This window comes from Phacochoerus africanus, chromosome 10 (assembly GCF_016906955.1).
Source record: "Phacochoerus africanus isolate WHEZ1 chromosome 10, ROS_Pafr_v1, whole genome shotgun sequence".
Lineage (NCBI taxonomy): Eukaryota > Metazoa > Chordata > Mammalia > Artiodactyla > Suidae > Phacochoerus > Phacochoerus africanus.
In genome coordinates, this window is record NC_062553.1 from 67,865,399 (window position 1) to 67,882,252 (window position 16,854).

At 41.8% G+C, this 16,854-nt stretch overlaps 1 protein-coding gene across 2 annotated transcripts in view; it reads left to right on the forward strand.

Annotated features, from left to right (window-relative positions):
* SLC4A4 (solute carrier family 4 member 4) overlaps positions 1-16,854 on the forward strand; it is a 342,726-nt gene that overhangs the window by 176,130 nt on the left and 149,742 nt on the right. For both annotated transcript variants that reach the window (XM_047798372.1, XM_047798373.1), the window contains exon 7: positions 16,609-16,685. In XM_047798372.1, coding sequence (XP_047654328.1) covers positions 16,609-16,685 — 77 coding nt within the window. The remainder of the gene's footprint in view (positions 1-16,608; positions 16,686-16,854) is intronic.

Sequence of the window (16,854 nt, forward strand, 5' to 3'; positions counted from 1 at the left end):
GGTTTTATAGAAACAAGGCAGTTCTGATTTCTGATGCCTGCTGTGACCATCTCTGAAGATGCACTTTGTTAGGAGATTTTTAGGTTATTCGTCACGGGCCCAGGCCCTTTGAGGATTCTGCTTTGTTATCACATTCTCCCCTTAGTTTGGAAGATCCATTTAAACTTGCCTTTGGGATGCAGAATAACCACCCCATCACAGCCCTCTTAGCCAGCTAGTGAATATAGAGCATTTTCATTTTGGTCCCAAGCATTTCATCTTCCATCTCTCTGTTCAAGACGTGGGCTTGTTCTGGATGGGAATATTATTTGGGTCATTTATTGTACCATTCTCACAAGGGCAAAAAGGAAATCCAAGTATAACTTGCCAGATTCTCTCACTGTAGCTTTTCATAGTCACAATTTTCCGAAGACTTTCAGCAACCTGACATCTACCTTCAGACTTTTTTGTTAACAGTTAGGACATTCGGAAAACTTATGTGGTATCCAAGAATAAATTATAGCATTCTTCGAATACAGACAGTCCTAGCCACTTTTAAAAAGGGGTGTTACTTACTATTTATCCTAAGCCTCTAAAAGAGGGCTCATTAGTGATTTCATTGATACCTAATATTGTATGTACAATGGGCCAAAGTATATGCTAACTCCAGAAGTTATTAATGGAAAGAATCAAGGTGGAGAAAGAACAAAAACCTAGAAATTCTGTTGTATTTCAGAGTACAGGGGACTTGGAGGAGATTTTAAGAGGCACAGATTTTGAAAAACTTTGACCATCTGCTGGAATTATAAAATAGAGGGCCCCCCCACCCCAAGAAGGAGAACTTGAGACTTTTGAGCATTCAAGTGTGTGCTTGGCAAAATGGTGTTAAATAGAGTATGTTCACAGCCAAACACGTCTTCTCATCACCAAATCTGTCCCTTTTCCTGACCTTTTTGTGTTTCACCATCTTTCTCTCTTCTTTAAGACTTGAAACCTTAGAGTCATCTTTGATTATGCATTTTCTCTTCCCCTCCACCGGCTGTGAAGGGCTACATCTGTTAAATGCTACCTCTGTAATGTTGCCTGCTGTCTCCTTTCTGGTCTTACTGTCATTGCTTTGCTCCAGGTCCTTAGTTCCTCTTGCTTGGCCTGTTATCTGGGGTCATTGCTTATAGCTCGGCATATGCAAATGCATCCTACACTTTGCCTTCCCATTAATCTTATCCTGCCTGTCTGATGTCCTCATGTAGGGCAGTGGTCAGTGGCACCTCGGTGCATCTCAGACCACATCCCAGCCCCTGGGCCTGGCATCCAAGACCCACTGCTCAGTGACCTGAAGTTCAATAAGCAGCATTGTGTGCTATTGTATTTCCCTTTACCTACACTACATTTCAGAAGATACTCGCCGAAGGCACTTGAATTTGCGGAGTTCTTCCCTCTGTTAGTGTCTTTGCCCTTAACATTCTCTCCACTTGGAATATTCCCCTTCCTCCTCTGTCTTTCTTTCCAAATTCTGCTGGTCATTAAAGGCCCACATTCTCCTGGAAACCTTCTCAACTTGAGGTGCCCTCTACTGACCTTGAACTCTGAGGGCACCCTTTTTGATCATCCTTCCATGATGTTTCTCTTATTCTGCTTTGTGTTGTAGTGTGTGGGTACACATCTTATTGCCTCTACCAGCTCTATATGTCTTCAATAGGACCATGTCTAACTGATTTAGGCATCCTCCATTGCAGGGCTAGACAGTTATGGACCAGTGGACCAAATCTGATGCGCCACCTAGTTTTGTAAATAAAATGTTATTGGGACACAGCCATGCTCATTTGTTTATATAATTGTCTATGGTTGCTTTCGTGCTGTGGTGGTGGCATTGAATAGGTGCAGCACAGAGCGTATGGCCCACAAAGCCTAAAATATTTACGATCTGCTCCTTTATAGAAGGTTCTCTGACTGATTGGACCACAGAACTGGTTCTCAAAGTGGGCACTGTAGTAGTTCTCATACTACTGCATGTTTAATGTGGACCTACAGGGAGCTGTGCTCATTGTCCTTAGACAGGATCCAGGCTAACGGAAGCCTTGTCTCGGTTCTTGTTTCCACCATCACTGTAACATGGGGAAGCGTTATGGTGACTCATTGGCTGCCTCCATAACTTCTTTCCAACAATGATATGTTACTTTCACTCGTAATTCATTTGCCAAAGTGAGTCATGTGTCCACACCCACTTCAAGGAATTGCTCTCCTACCATGTGCCCAGAGGGTGGAGATTCTGAAATATTGGGTGGATAGTTACGACTCCCACCCAGTTATAACTGAAACTGTAGCCATGACTTTGGAGTTGCCCTTCTGGGCAATGCTGAGAGCAGTGTGAAGCTATTCAAGGCCAGTGTGCTGAAAATATTCTCCTCTCTCACCCTCTCCTAAGTGGAGGAAGAAAGCTTTTCTCATACGGAGGGAGGACTGGGGTTACCAGTTCGAGGTCTACCAAAGAAGCGCCAGCACTGTGGTTTTACGGAAGACTTCTGAGGCAGCCTAGGTTAATTTGACACTGATGGAGAGTCTTTCATGCAGATATACAGTAAACCACTCTTATTAGGCCAAACAATGTCTGGATTTATTTCTTGGAGACCACTGAAGATCTCACTACTTGAATTAGTATGTCTGTACACATGTGACTAAGAGAGACTGGAGGAAAAGCAAATATAATATTCCAACTGCAGATATCAATTTCAAAGTTAATAATGAAATTTCTTCTTGGCAGCAAGCAGTAGAATTTTACTTTGATGAAAATTACTGGCAGAATCTTTGGAAATAATGGCTTTTTTTTTTCTGTAGTAAACTGAATGTTTATGGTGTGTAGAGTTGTCCTGGTAATTCAGATGCCAATTCTACTCCTCCAGATGTGCCGTCTTCCACCTCAGTAGCCTCATCCATCCCTTCTGAGACCAGAAGCCCCTATCATCTCTTCCTCCTCCGGATCCTCCACCCTCCAGCCCCTTCCCTCCTGCTCCTTCCTGCCTTTCCCTGACTCTCCATCACAACTGCTCCATTTTGGATCCTCAGTATCTCTTGAATGAACCATTTCACTATCTTGTGTAGATTGGGGTTCTTTTGGAAAAAACTCTGATTTGTTTCTTTCTCGGGAGCTCCTGCATGCATGACACACAGACCCTTTGTGAGTGTTATTTGTTGCTTAATTGAACACTTAACCTGAAAATTTGGAAATGGAAGGAGAGGCTGAAAAGGGAGGTAATATGCAACCCTAGAGCGGCCACGATGAAATATATTAGCTCATAGTCATTACCTCAGACGCACCTGCCTCACTGGCGTGGGAAGCTCTGCTGTCTTTCTCTGGCTCCTAATAGCAGTGGACTTTGAGAATTGGATTCCTTCCATTTCTAGCTGACTAGATCATTCTATCCATGGTTGAGATAGGCAGCTACTTGCCGCTATCATGTATTCAACCAAATACATCCCGTTTAATCCCCACAAAACATTCTGTGAAGTAGGCATGGCTGACCCCTTGTTATAGACAAAATCACGAAGTGAGTGAAGTACTTGGGCTCCCATTTTAGGGTGACTCACGAATGTTGCAGCTCTCTCTTCCTCTGGGCGTTGATGATACTCTACTACCTCAGCCCCATGCAGTTAGGTGTGACCACATGACTTGCTTTGGCCAGAAACGTGAGCAGAAGTGATGGGCCTCATTGCAAGGGAAAGCTTGACGAGGGAGTATATGCTTCACAAGTTTCTTTTCTCTCAAACCAGCAGTGTGTCCATTGAGGGCTGATCTGTGCATTTAGTTCCTGGGCTGAGGACAGAGAGGTAGAATCCAAAGTCCAGCAAATACACATGGGCATTATTGTCATGAAGGAGAAAAAAAATTACAGTTGTTTTAAGCCGTGAGAATCTGAGATGCTTCTTTTGCTCTAACCTTGCCTGTCTGGCAGGAGGAGTGTTTGAGGTCACACACTAAGTGGGGGACCAGGGTTTGAACTCAGGTGTGTAGACTCCAGAGGACATGGCTCCATTGTATTTCCCTCTCTGGTTCTCATTCTCTCTGCCCTCAGGTCTCCCCGCTCTTAGCCACAGACTGTGCTCTTGTCTACTGACAAGGGATGTGGACACTGATGACTCGGTTTTGTCGTTTCAAGTCAGAAAATGAAATTCCTGGTGTTTCTCAACGAGAGGCAACAAGTCAGCATTCAGAATTGCGATTTTCTGGGATGGTTCTATTTTCTAGGGTCCATTCTTGTCAACTGCAGGAAACAGCTGGAGCACGCAAGCTATTATGGGCCATGATCAGCTTTTGCCTCAGAAAGAGCCATACACTGTGATGGGTTCTGCAGCTAGTAACCATGGTTACAGATCAAGGAATAGCCTCGCTAGGTGCATGTAGTGGAGAGACTAATATCAGCATCCTTTTCGAGGAGGAAGAACAGGATAAATCCAATTATAATGACAATTTTTTTCCCTCAATAAAAGTCTTCCTTTAAAAATTGATTCTTGTAGCACTTTCTTAAGCTAGCATCTGAATTTTAGGAATGGCTGAGAAGGCAGGGTTTTCTCACCAAGGGACCTTTGTTCGCCAGCTTCTTGGGAGAGAATGAGGGCTGCAGGGACCCACTCCCCAGTGCCAGAGAATTGTAAAGGGTACAGCAAGAGCTTCTGCTTGTGAAAATCCTCAGTTAAGCCAGAGATGTGAGAATGCACATTATTTCTAAGAAGTTCTGTGTATTTATTTATTTATTTATTTATTTATTACTTTTAGGGCCACACCCTTGGCATATGGAAATTCCCAGGCTAGGGGTCGAATCGGAGCTACAGCTGCCGGCCTGCACCACAGCCACAGCCATGCCAGATCAGAGCCGCATCTGCAACCTACACCACAGCTCACGGCAACGCCAGATCCTTAACCAGCTGAGTGAGACCAGGGATCAAACCTGCATCCTCCTGGGCCTGGTGTCAGAGTCCTAAGGCTCTGAGCCACAACAGGAACTCCAGAAGTTCTGCGTGTTTCAATGAAAGCCAGCCTTTTCTCAGTACGTGTGTGCTTTGGTTGCCATGCACCGCCTCTTGGTTCATCCAGATGCTACTGCCTACCTGGGAAAGGGAGGTGGTTTACTACACGCAAGAAAGAGATTTATTACAGTGAAATAGATTGCTTCCTTAAGTGGTGGGTTTCCTGTCATCAACAGTTGATAAGCAGACCTGAGGAGACGAGCTGTGTCCATTGTTATAGGAGGAAAACTGCGTGGGAGAGACGTGAATGAATGACCTCGGTGTCCTCTAACTCTGCGACTCCCTAAGCCACATCTCCAGTAACACAACCTGCCTCCCAGAGCATCGGCCCTGTGGGCATTTAAACTTCTGTATCTTCTTCCTGCTCTAGAGATAAGGGTTAAGGGTGCGAACGTTCCAGTAGTACTGTCCGGAGGAATTTCGGAAGCTAACGTTTTGATACTGATTTAGGTTGTTACCCGTAGCAGTTTCTTTCTCATCCTCTGCTTTTTCCTCTTCACCTTCACTCAGCAGAAAATGGCTTTTCTAGGAAGTACCTTTGCCCACTGATGCAGACAATCTTTAAACCGCATAACTAGACCCAGGGAAGTGTTCTTAGAATCTCTGCCTCTTTTTTGTTGTTGTTGTTCAAGGTTTCATCTCTTTTCCCACTTTCTCTTTTCCCACCCACTCACCTTCCGTATTACATGAGTAGGAAATGGAGAAAGACAGGTGTTGCCCTTGGGTCAGAATGAAGGTGCTAGGCTGAAATAAGAGCACAGTATCCTCAGAAAAGGTTAGGCATGGCCTGAAGAAGCTCCTCTGAGGACAGTGGAGTAAGCTAGGCACTCCTGACCTACGTTTCTCAAGTAAATGCTAACTAACAACCTCTGCTCTCACGGAGACATCTAACGCTTTTGCAAGAAGCTCTCTAACTTTGGCCTGAAGTCACTGCATACCTTCTTTGTGACGAGTAACAGCTCCGTTTGGGCTTCAGTTCCTCAAGTCTTGAGTCAGCTCAGATGATTTCAGCCCCCAGCTGCAACTCCTCACTTCTCTGAACTCACCTCCTTAGGCTGGAAAATGACAAATCGTAGGGTCCCACCATGCAGTGGTAGTTTACAATTTTCTAAGGATCTTGAATTCAGAGGGGGTTTTTGCATGTAATTGTGGGCCAAAGGGATTGCTTAATCCTGACAGCAATCCTCTAAGGGATTATTATTCCATTTTATGTTCTTTTCCTACTCCACCTTTGTCTTCTTTCCAGAATATCACGCTGACAGGAGTTGTCTCTTGGGTTCCTTTTATATTTCTCCTTACGGACCTGTTAGGGTCATCTGAGAGAAGGGAGGTGGGAGTCACCACCCCGTGACCCCACCCACTAGTGGCCATGGGGGTTGGTGTCAGGCGGGTCTGTATTGTGGAGTTAAAGACTCTCACCCTTGAGATTTCTTAGATGAGATTCAGAAGTGAGTGATACAGTATCGACTCAGCTGCAAGCATTCTTTTCAGCTTGAGCTTTTCAATAGAAGGAAATCCTGGGCCCATCTTGGTTCTGACCAGAATTCCCCAGAGTCGCCCTAGGATCACTTCAAGCTTCAAAGCTATTTCACCATTTGGCACCTAGATGTCACTTTGGCTTAGTTGTGTAGTAAACCCCCACAAGGTGAAGAAAACAAGTGTGTGAGCCCATGTACACTGGGCAAGGTGATGCAGTGATGCACCTGTTACTGAGTCCAAGCTAGGACTGCTTTGTGCATGACAGACCAGTAAATTGAGAGACAAGGTGTCGGGGCAAGAACTAATGACTTCATTCAGAAAGCTGGCAGACCTAGAAGGCGAAGATGGCAGACTGGTGTTCCAGGCTTCTTTTGCGCAAAAGGAGAAGTGGGTGTGGCAGGTTGTTGCCGACCCCTTGGTGTTGGCCAGATCCTGGAGGGGCTGTGATAGTGTTTTGTTCCTACAGCAATCCATGCAGGCTCTGCTCCCGATGTCCCTGTAAACCTTCAACAGGGCAAGTGTTATTTTCTGCTCTGCAGCTTTTCATCTCTATATGAAAGGAAAGTGTTGTGCTTTTGAAGGTTCAGCTTGGGAGGAAGAACTCTGACATTGCTATCGTGTGTATTTCAGGCTATAGTCTTTTACTGACTAGACAAAAGTGTGGAGGCAGCATGGATGGCTAAGTACAAGCAACAGAACACTAAGGTTAGAGCTGAAGGAACAGATCCAATATGGAGTCCAGCTTGTTCTTCTCTGTCACACACCCTGCCTCTGCTCTTACTCAAACACGCAAATGTGGAGTCTGCCAGGCTACGGATGTGTTAGGGGCATGATGGGCCCAGAGGTCCTTGTTCCCTTCTTTCCTGGAGGCTGCTCTCCAAGTTGTGGGTGACCTGTGACCATCGATTGCTCAGTGTGTATCACCTCATCGGATATGCATCAGCAAGGCCATGAGGGCTACTTCATATGAGGAAGCTGGTGTGAATGGCTTTTGTCCAGATCATGTTTTGTGATCCAAAAATCAGGGGCAGTTAGGAGGGACTGCATTTGTAGCTGGAGGCTACTTATAAAGTTTTTGTATCTGTCTATGTTTATAATACTAATAAACTATATCATAGCAATATTGATATCAACATCTACATCTGTGTATTTATTTGGCTGCAGGTATAGGACCATGTTAAATGGCTTGCTTTTTTGCACATGCTTTTTTTTCCTCCTGCATATACTTTTCAGATATAAGGGGTTTTGTTGACTGAAACCATTGACCTGAACCTTTGATAATTCAGACAGTGCCTTTCAGAAAAAAATTTCCCTAGCCGTAATTTATAAAAAAGTGTAAATATTATTTCATAGAGCATATTAAAACTACTTAAAATTGATTTAACACTCTTTTAAAAACCTTGATCTCTATGTTTGTATTAAAAATTTGATTTAATTAAAACTCTGAAGATTGTCTTCTGGTCAGTAGTGTTGCAACTTAATCTCAGGTACTTCGAAATAATACAAGTAGATTTAATTAACATTATCATATAATAAATAGACATATGTATTACATTTTTTATTAGGGTATTATGTGCAAATGGTTATGAAATTGGAGAGCACAGAGGACTTCTAATGAAAAGCAAACTCCTTTGCCTCCTCTTCCCTGTTCTTAGACTTGCTCTTGTAGCGGTCACTTTAACCCTTTAAATTGTTTCTATTTCTTTTCTTTTAGTTTTGTCATGCTTATCATCATATATTTCTATAATGTGTCTATCTTGTTATTTCTGCTTTATCAATCTTAGATATTTCCTATGAATTTTTCCTTTGCTGGAAAAGATTTTACCTTTTTTTTTTTTTCCCTCTCTTTAGAGTTGCCCCCGTGGCATGTGGAAGTTCCCAGGATAGGGGTGAAATCAGAGCTGCAGCTGCCAGCCTATGCCACAGCCACAGCAATGCCAGCTCCAAGCTGCTTCAGTGACCTATGCTGCAGCTTGCAGCAACATCGGATCCTTAACCCACTGTGCCTGGCAAGGGATTGAAACTATGTCCCAGTACTCCCAAGATGCCACCAATCCCATTGCACCAAAGCGGGAATCACTACTAGTTTTTTAGTTGATGTGGTTTTATATTTTTTTGTTTTTTAAAGTTTTTTAATCTATTATTTTAAAAGTATCTAGGAAGGGAAAGTGATAAACTCATTTGCTGAGTCATATGCTAATTTGAAGTGGTAGCCTTCTTAAATCATTTTAAGTTTGGATACTTCATCAATTGAGAGAATTTCTCCATTAATCTGATTTAGTGAAATTTTACTATGTCTTGGATCCAATATCCACATATAGATACAAGAGAGTCAGCCCAACTTAGGAAGTCAGATGCTGGTACATGGGCTTGGAATGATGTTGCTGCAGAGACCTATTGAAATTCCTCAACTTGGTATAAGGTGATTTAGTAAAATCACTTTGGGTTGGCACCTTTTTGGAATGAAGGCAGTAAGGCATTCATTTCCTTCTGTCATAATCTTCCATTGGTCTTTCTCACTTACCCGTTTCCTAGATATCGTAGTTTTGCTGGTGGCATTGTTTTTGTCTTTTTCTATTTTCGTGAGATAGGGTCACAAATTATTTTATGTACTTCAGCCTATATTCTTTGAACAGCGCAACTTTTGGTTCATAGCTTTATATCGTGTATGTGTGCATTCACACATGCACAGGGTGACACAGAGAAATAATTACATGTAATCCTGTGAAGTCCTTTGTGGGGACTTTCCTATTTTAGTAAATTTTAGTAAATTTAAAAACTAAAATTTAAAACTAAATTTAAAAATTTAAATTTTAATTTAAAACTAAATTTAGTTTTAATTTAAAACTAAAAATTAAAAAAATTAGTAAATTTAAAAAAATTTAGTAAATTTACTAAAACCCTATTTTAGTAAATTTTCTAGGCTTTGCTTGTTTCTGAATGTTTCCTCTGCTGAGTAGAGATTTTTAAAATGGTGTGTGTGTGTGTGTGTGTGTGTGTGTGTGTGTGTGTACAGAAAGAGAGTGAAATGCCTTTAGAAAACTAAACTGCCAATTTAGATTACAATAAACATTAAATCCATAGTGGTATTACTCTGGGTGTCACTATGGTTAGAGCATTTTGCTTTTGCTAGTTGAAATTTAAAGACTTTGGCATTTTCTGATAGCTCAGTGGGTTAAGGATCTGGTGTTGTCACTGCTGTGGCAAGGGTTCAATCCCTGGCCTAGGAACTAATGCATGGTGCAGGTGTGACCCAAAAAAAAAAAAAAATTAAAAAAACTTACAAGAGAAGAACTTTGTGTATTTGACCTAGAGATGTCTAAGCCCTAACAATGAATCTTGGGGAAAGCACATAGAATAGTTCAGAAAGTACAATAGGAAGGATCAGAGTCAAGGCAATTGAGGATGGATAGATTACCAAGGTGCACGTGGACAGTAGAAGTCTCAAAAGGATAGAGAATGGACTTTAAAACAGACATCTCTGTGTTTGCTTGGCCCTGGTGTAGCCTCTGCCACCTGCAGCTCTCTCTGTAAGGATGTCCTCGCCATTATCCTTGCCCCGTGTGCGTGAGGGATGACCTCAACGTTTGGCTAGAACTTGACTTTGATAGTTACCTGGATCTTTGGGTGTCTTCTTCCTTCCCCCAATTTGCTTCCTTTTGCAAACCAATCACCTTCTTTGAGTTATTTCAGTTCCCGCAGGCTTTTCTCTACCCAAGCCTCTCCATTCCTTTCATTGAGGTTCTGATGCCTTCTTGAACTCCTCTCCTTCTCACCTCCTGGTTCTTCCTGCGCAAGGGGTTTGTTTCTCTTTCTCCTCTTGCTTTCTTCGTACCTCATTTCCACTGCTGACTGGTGGCTTTCAGCCAACTCGGCAGGGTCTGAGCATTCTGTTACCCCTGGGCCTCTGCACACTTATTCCTTATTTACTCTGAGGCTTTCCAAATCTGAAGGTTCTCGGAGCGTGCACACAGCATCTCCCTCCATAGGAAATAGACTTTGAACAGTAGTGTTTACAGTGGTGGCTCCAACTGAAAGTAAAATGATACCCAGTTGCTATTATTCATTCATTCATTCACAAATATTTATTAAGTGCTGCTTGTGCCAAGCTCAGAGGCTAACTGTGAACAAGACAAACCAAGGGCCTTGGTTCTGGGCTCTCGGAGTTTACGTGTTAAATCGCAAACCAACAAACAACAGAAATCTTCTAAATCAAACAAAATAATTTAAAATTGTGCAAGTAAAAATATCCAAACTGATTTTCTATTAGTGATGAATGTCCTTCAAAGAACTCTTTCTGATCTTTTTGACTTTCCTTAGGATGATGTTTATGTTTTAAATATTTCTGTGTTTTATTTGGATGTGGGCAATGAAAATGGGTTGGAGGTCTTTATGACATGCTCATTTTTTTATTATTTGTGGTGGGGACCACTTTTGATAGTCCTTTGCCATGGAAGACTAGAAAACTGGTTTGACAAAATCCAAGCTTATCTCAGTTATTCCTTCTAGACTTACTCAGTCAAACTCATTGTGAGTATCCCAACTGATTTATTCTCTTTGTCTTGTTATGTTCCTGTTTTTAGTGGTTGAAATGGAAAGAAATTAGAGTTGGAGTACCTTGAAAGGTGGAAAACCAAAGTGGAAACGATGAAGAATTGGCTGTATACATTGTGGAATTTTGCAGGTGCTTGGCAAGGGCTATGAAATAGGACATGTAGAAGCAGGTGGCATTATTGCTTTTGTAGTCACTTGGCTGTTGTTTGTAGCATCCTTTCTTCTTTGTCACAGAGCTGTGGTTTTGGGCTTCTATCTGATCACCATGGCAGACAGAGTAGCTGAGTTCAATATATTTCTCCTTTTATTTTATGAAAAGGAAAAAGTAAAGAAATGCAGCCTCCATCTTTGGAAATAGCTAAATTGGGAACCGATTACATTTCTGCCTTAAACATCCTCGGTGATATTATATGGTACATCATTGGCATGAAAATAGAATATGTTCTCTGGGGTTGCACAATATGTTTTCTTTTCATTAGGAACGATGAAGCTTATATCTTTGTTTATGTAAATAACATGGACTAGTGTTTTTTTCCTCAGAGGCGGTGGAATTGGTAGTAAGAGATCCAGATTTAAATTATAGTTTTATGACTTGCTCTGTGATCATGAACTTAACCTCCTTGAAGTTCATTTTGTTTGTGTATAAAGTGATCATAGTAACAGTAATCTCAAAATGTTTATATGAAGATTAAGTAAAATAAGGTAAGTTAAAGTACTTAATTCTCAAACAGGTTAGTTGAAACAATCTTGGATATAAATATTTTCTAGTAGATTTATTATGTCAACAAAGGAGGAAGAAGAATATCAGTGAGTTAGTGGGGATACAGAGAATGTATCCAGAGGCTCATTAGTTTATGTGTCATTGCATTACATACACATTTACATTTTTACCTAATATGAACACCTGTAAGTATCATCATCTTTCTGTGGTGTACATTCTCTTCACTCTTTTATGTTGTAGCTAATAGATACAACTGCAGAGGGCTTTCTGAATTGTTACATATGTACTAAAGAATAACAATGATTTTCAAACTTGGTACAGAACGCAATTAATTTTTATAGGAGACAGTGTGTACCTGCCAAGTGAGTGCTTGGAGAATGAAATTGTTGTAGATGGTGTGAAACTGCTTGAAAATGATTCTCCAAAGCTTTCTCTTTCTTATGGCCAAAATACAGTGCTATGGAAATGAATTATGATTATACACTCAAGGCTGGTTCTTCTTCTTTTTTTTTTTAAAAAAAAAAAAACTTAAAAAAATTTTTTCTTTGGACCAAGTGTGGTTAGGAGACATTTCTGTGCCCTAGGCTGTAGCTAGAAAAGGCCCACTAGTGGTGGCTTTGAGTAGAGGAATCACTACCCTGTACAAGAAGTAGCCTCCTTTGGGGTGAGCTTGTATTTCACTTTTTTGCCGCAAGGTGACATTTTCTCTGCTACCCCCACCCATTCAGGGTTTCAGGATAATGAGATTTACATTATAGGCCAAAACTCTAGAAAGCACTGACTTACCCTGACAGTGTGTCCTGTTGGCTGGTAGGTGCAAAATCCCCACAATAGAACATGGTTAGGGACCTGTTGTACGACAGCTTCCCAGGTTTGCTAAAGTGCCACACTCACATTTCCGATCTCCAGGTATAATCTAGTTTATAATCTCTTGTCCTTGTCTTCTTTGATTTCAGTGATATGTTTCTGGAAAAGGTTGATTAAACAGTGAGTTCCTAAAACAAAGTTATTTATTTGTTGGGTTGCGTCGGTGAAGATTTAGAGGAAAGCTACGTATGACCTTGTTGTGTGTGTTTATGTGGCAAGGATACTATAATTTATGATTTGCTTGAGGTGTGGTAGTTTGGAGCAGTGGCTTCGGAAGGACAAGGTTATCAGGGCTCCCTCTCTTGCTACTTCAATTTGTGTATGATTCCTTCAATCTACATTCTGACTAGGACATACCCTCTGGTTAAAATAATCGGTTTATTTAGAGCAGTGGTTCTCCAACTTTGGCTTGCTTCAGAATCATTTTGAATGTCTGTTAAAACCCATATCGCTAGGCCCCCATACCCCAAATTTGATGTAGAAAGTCTCGGGTGAGTCCCAAGAATGTGCATTTCTAACTCATTCTCAGATGATGCTGGTACTGCTGGTCTGGGGACCACACTCTGGGAACCACTGATGGAGAACATGGGGAAGCATTTGTCTCTGGTTCAGGGCATTAGAGGGTGTTGGTGGGTAGCCGTGTAGCATTTGTTAGGAAGAGAGGTGGGAAAAGATGCAAGAATGCTGATCCACTTGCTTAAGGCTTACCTAGAAGTGTCGACTTCTGAATTCTTTCAGTGTGTTCCAAAGTTAAACATCAGTGAAGTTGTTAATAATGTTTTTATTAATGAGAATCAGATAAGGTTGGAAGGACAGTAGGTTCCATTCTTTCTTAACATTGGCCTCTAAGTTTCCCATCTAGTTCCTGAATCTTCTTGTCCTTGTGCCTTTCTCAACACCACTCTCCCGACCCTCCCCCAAATATGGTACAAATATAGATAGCCATCCTATAACTGCCTTTCGGAAATGAGAGGAATGATGAGATAGTGTGTGAAGCTTCTTGGAAAAGTGGTGACGTCAATCAGGATTACCATTATCATGGAAACTACTCATTTGGCTTACTCCTGTTCAGATTTCACAGCAGTTAGGACAGTGCTTGGGTTGTTGGCAGTATTTATAAAGAGTTTCCAAAGCAAATCAATGAGTTTAGAATATTGCCCAGGACATTTAAATTACCTAATGAAAAATTGCTTTCAAATTCCTTTCAGTATTGTTGCATATGTATAATTGATGGAATAATTAGAAATCAGTCTTCTCTATTCATTTACATGAGCTGCTTTTACCCTATGGTTAAGATTGCTAAGGCGTCCTTGCTTTAAGAATATATAGTTCAGGTTTCTTTACTGATGCAGATAGGATTTCCACCCATTTAGTCCAAAAAAACTTTTTTTTTGTCTTTTTTTGCTATTTCTTGGGCCGCTCCCGCGGCATATGGAGGTTCCCAGGCTAGGGGTCTAATTGGATCTGTAGCCGCCAGCCTATGCCACAGGCACAGCAACACCAGATCTGAGCCGCGTCTGCAACCTACACCACAGCTCACGGCAACGCTGGATCATCAGCCCACTGAGCAAGGCCAGGGATCGAACCCACAACCTCATGGTTCCTAGTCAGATTCGTTAACCACTGCGCCACGTTGGGAACTCCCTTTTTTTTTTTTTTAATGTAAATTCTCTATCTTCATCATTTCCTGTTAGTTTCAAGCCCGGCACTATTTGGGGCATTCATATTTGTGCGTGGTGTCTTTTATATTGAGTGGTCACTAGAAACCTGATATGCAATTCAGAGAGGAAAATGTGGCTTTCAAAGAGGTTCTTTTAATTTTGCTCATAAAGCAGTTTTCAGTGTGTTCCAAAGTTAAACATCAGTGAAGTTGTTAATAATGTTTTTATTAATGAGAATCAGATAAGGTTGGAAGGACAGTAGGTTCCATTCTTTCTTAACATTGGCCTCTAAGTTTCCCATCTAGTTCCCGAATCTTCTTGTCCTTGTGCCTTTCTCAACACCACTCTCCCGACCCTCCCCCAAATATGGTACAAATATAGATAGCCATCCTATAACTGCCTTTCGGAAATGAGAGGAATGACGAGATAGTGTGTGAAGCTTCTTGGAAAAGTGGTTACTTTCCTTTGAAAAATGCCCTGTGCTCACATTTTCCTAGAATAAAACATCTCACCAGGTAAAGGGTTTAAGAGATCTATGCCATGCTTACTCAATGAAATGCAGCGGAGTGGAAAATATCCTGTTTTGCCAACTCAAGAAAATTGATCTAGTAGTTAAAGACAATTATATTATTTAAAGAGCTGCTGTTATCTAGACATAAAACCATTGGGGTAGATTTTTGTCTTTTGTAAAATCACGTGTGGAAGTTTCGAGCTCAAGGTATAGAAGTCTGTGATCTAAAGACTTACATGGAAGCAAGTGTACAGCTGTGTTCATACTTGGGTGCTTGTTATTCAACCCTTGTCCTCTTGGTGTGAAGACCAGCCTGAGTCAGATGGCTGAGGGTTAGATGATGAACGCACACTCAGCACCCTGCAGGGGTGGGTCAAACACCTCGGCTTTGAAAAGTTACTCTTTTGCTTACTTAGTAAGCCTGGAAGTTTCAGGTCCAGCTGCAGAATGAAAGCTCAGTCTTCTGTTGATTAACCAGTGCACTTGAAAATGGTCTGTCTTCTAGATGTCCTTCCTGTTTGTTCTCTTATAACTGTGTGTAAAGTCACTGGATGCCAATGGGCTTTACTCACAGTGGCTGTACTGCTGGGGAGCTTGGTACCAATTGAGTATTCCTGATGAAATCAGTCCATTGGCATGGGGAGTTCCCATTGTGACTCAGCAGAGTATGAACCCGACTAGTATCCATGAGAATGCGGGTTCAATCCCTGGCCTTGCTCAGTGGGTTGAGGATCTGGTGTTGCCATGAGCTGTGGTGTAGGTGGCAGACACAGCTCGGATCTGGTGTTGCTGTGACTGTGGCATAGACCAGCAGCTGCAGCTCTGATTCGGCCCCTGGCCTGGGAACTTCCATATGCCATGGGTGCACCCTAAAAAGAAAGAAAAAGAAGTTTGACATCTTAAGGGAGAAGGGATATGCTTACTTTAGTCTTGTAAATGAGGATGCAGGCAGTAAGGGAGCTGTGATAACATTGCTTTGAGGCAAAGAATGAGGATTCTGGATCAGATGCCCACTAAGTAGAAATATTCTTTTCGTTTTTTTGCTTTTCAGGGCCATTCCCATGGCATCAAGAGGTTCCAAGGCTAAGGGTCAAATTGGAGCTATAGCTTCCTGCCTCTGCCACAGCCACAGCAACACCAGATCTGAGCAGCATCTGCGACTTACACCATAGCTCCAGACAACACCGGATCCTTAACCCACTGAGCGAGGCCAGGGATCAAACCCATGTCCTCACAGATAGTCAGATTCGTTTCAGCTGTGCCACAATGGGAACTCCCAGGAGAAACATTCTTGATCAAAGTGTCTGCCAGAGAACGGGATGCGGGTGACATTGGGGGTTGATTAGAGCAAGCGGTGCCCAGAGCAGGACTGAAGGGGAGCTCCAGGTCTTTTACCCCCAGGCCAGCTCTGCTGACAGGAGGAAAGAGCCCATCTCTGTGGGCAATGGAAGTAGGTAGATTAGTGTGTATGTAACGGGCTGTTACCAAGTGCAAATCAAATCCAGGAGCAGATTTAGTTTTTATGCTTATTATTTTACACACTTCTTTCAAAGTTTAACTTATCTTGAAATAGAGCCAGGGGAAAAAAAAAAAAGACTTAAACTAGTTATTTGGGATTTTATGTATTTTTCATTTAACTATGTTAGTGCCCTAACTTAACCTTCCATCTCTAGAAAGTTCTTCAGGAGCATCCTCATGTAGCTCAAGCATCATCTCCATTCTCATCATCATCTATGAGTGTTTATGAATTGTACAACCGCTGTCTTTGTGTTTTCGATGACGTCTTTAATTAGAGTTCGCTTCTGTTTTTACAGGTAGCCCTGCCATGACCCACAGGAATCTGACTTCTTCCAGTCTTAATGACATTTCTGATAAACCAGAGAAGGACCAGGTAAGCCGAGAATTCTTGCTTCTTTGAAATATAAGACTAAATGTGTATCCAGAAGATTCTGGGAAAAGATCAGAAATGGTGGTTCCCTGACTTAAAATGAACCAGTATGTGTAGATTTTTTTTTTTTTTCACCTTCTCTGAGGGAACAGGAAGTGTGTAGAGGGATTTC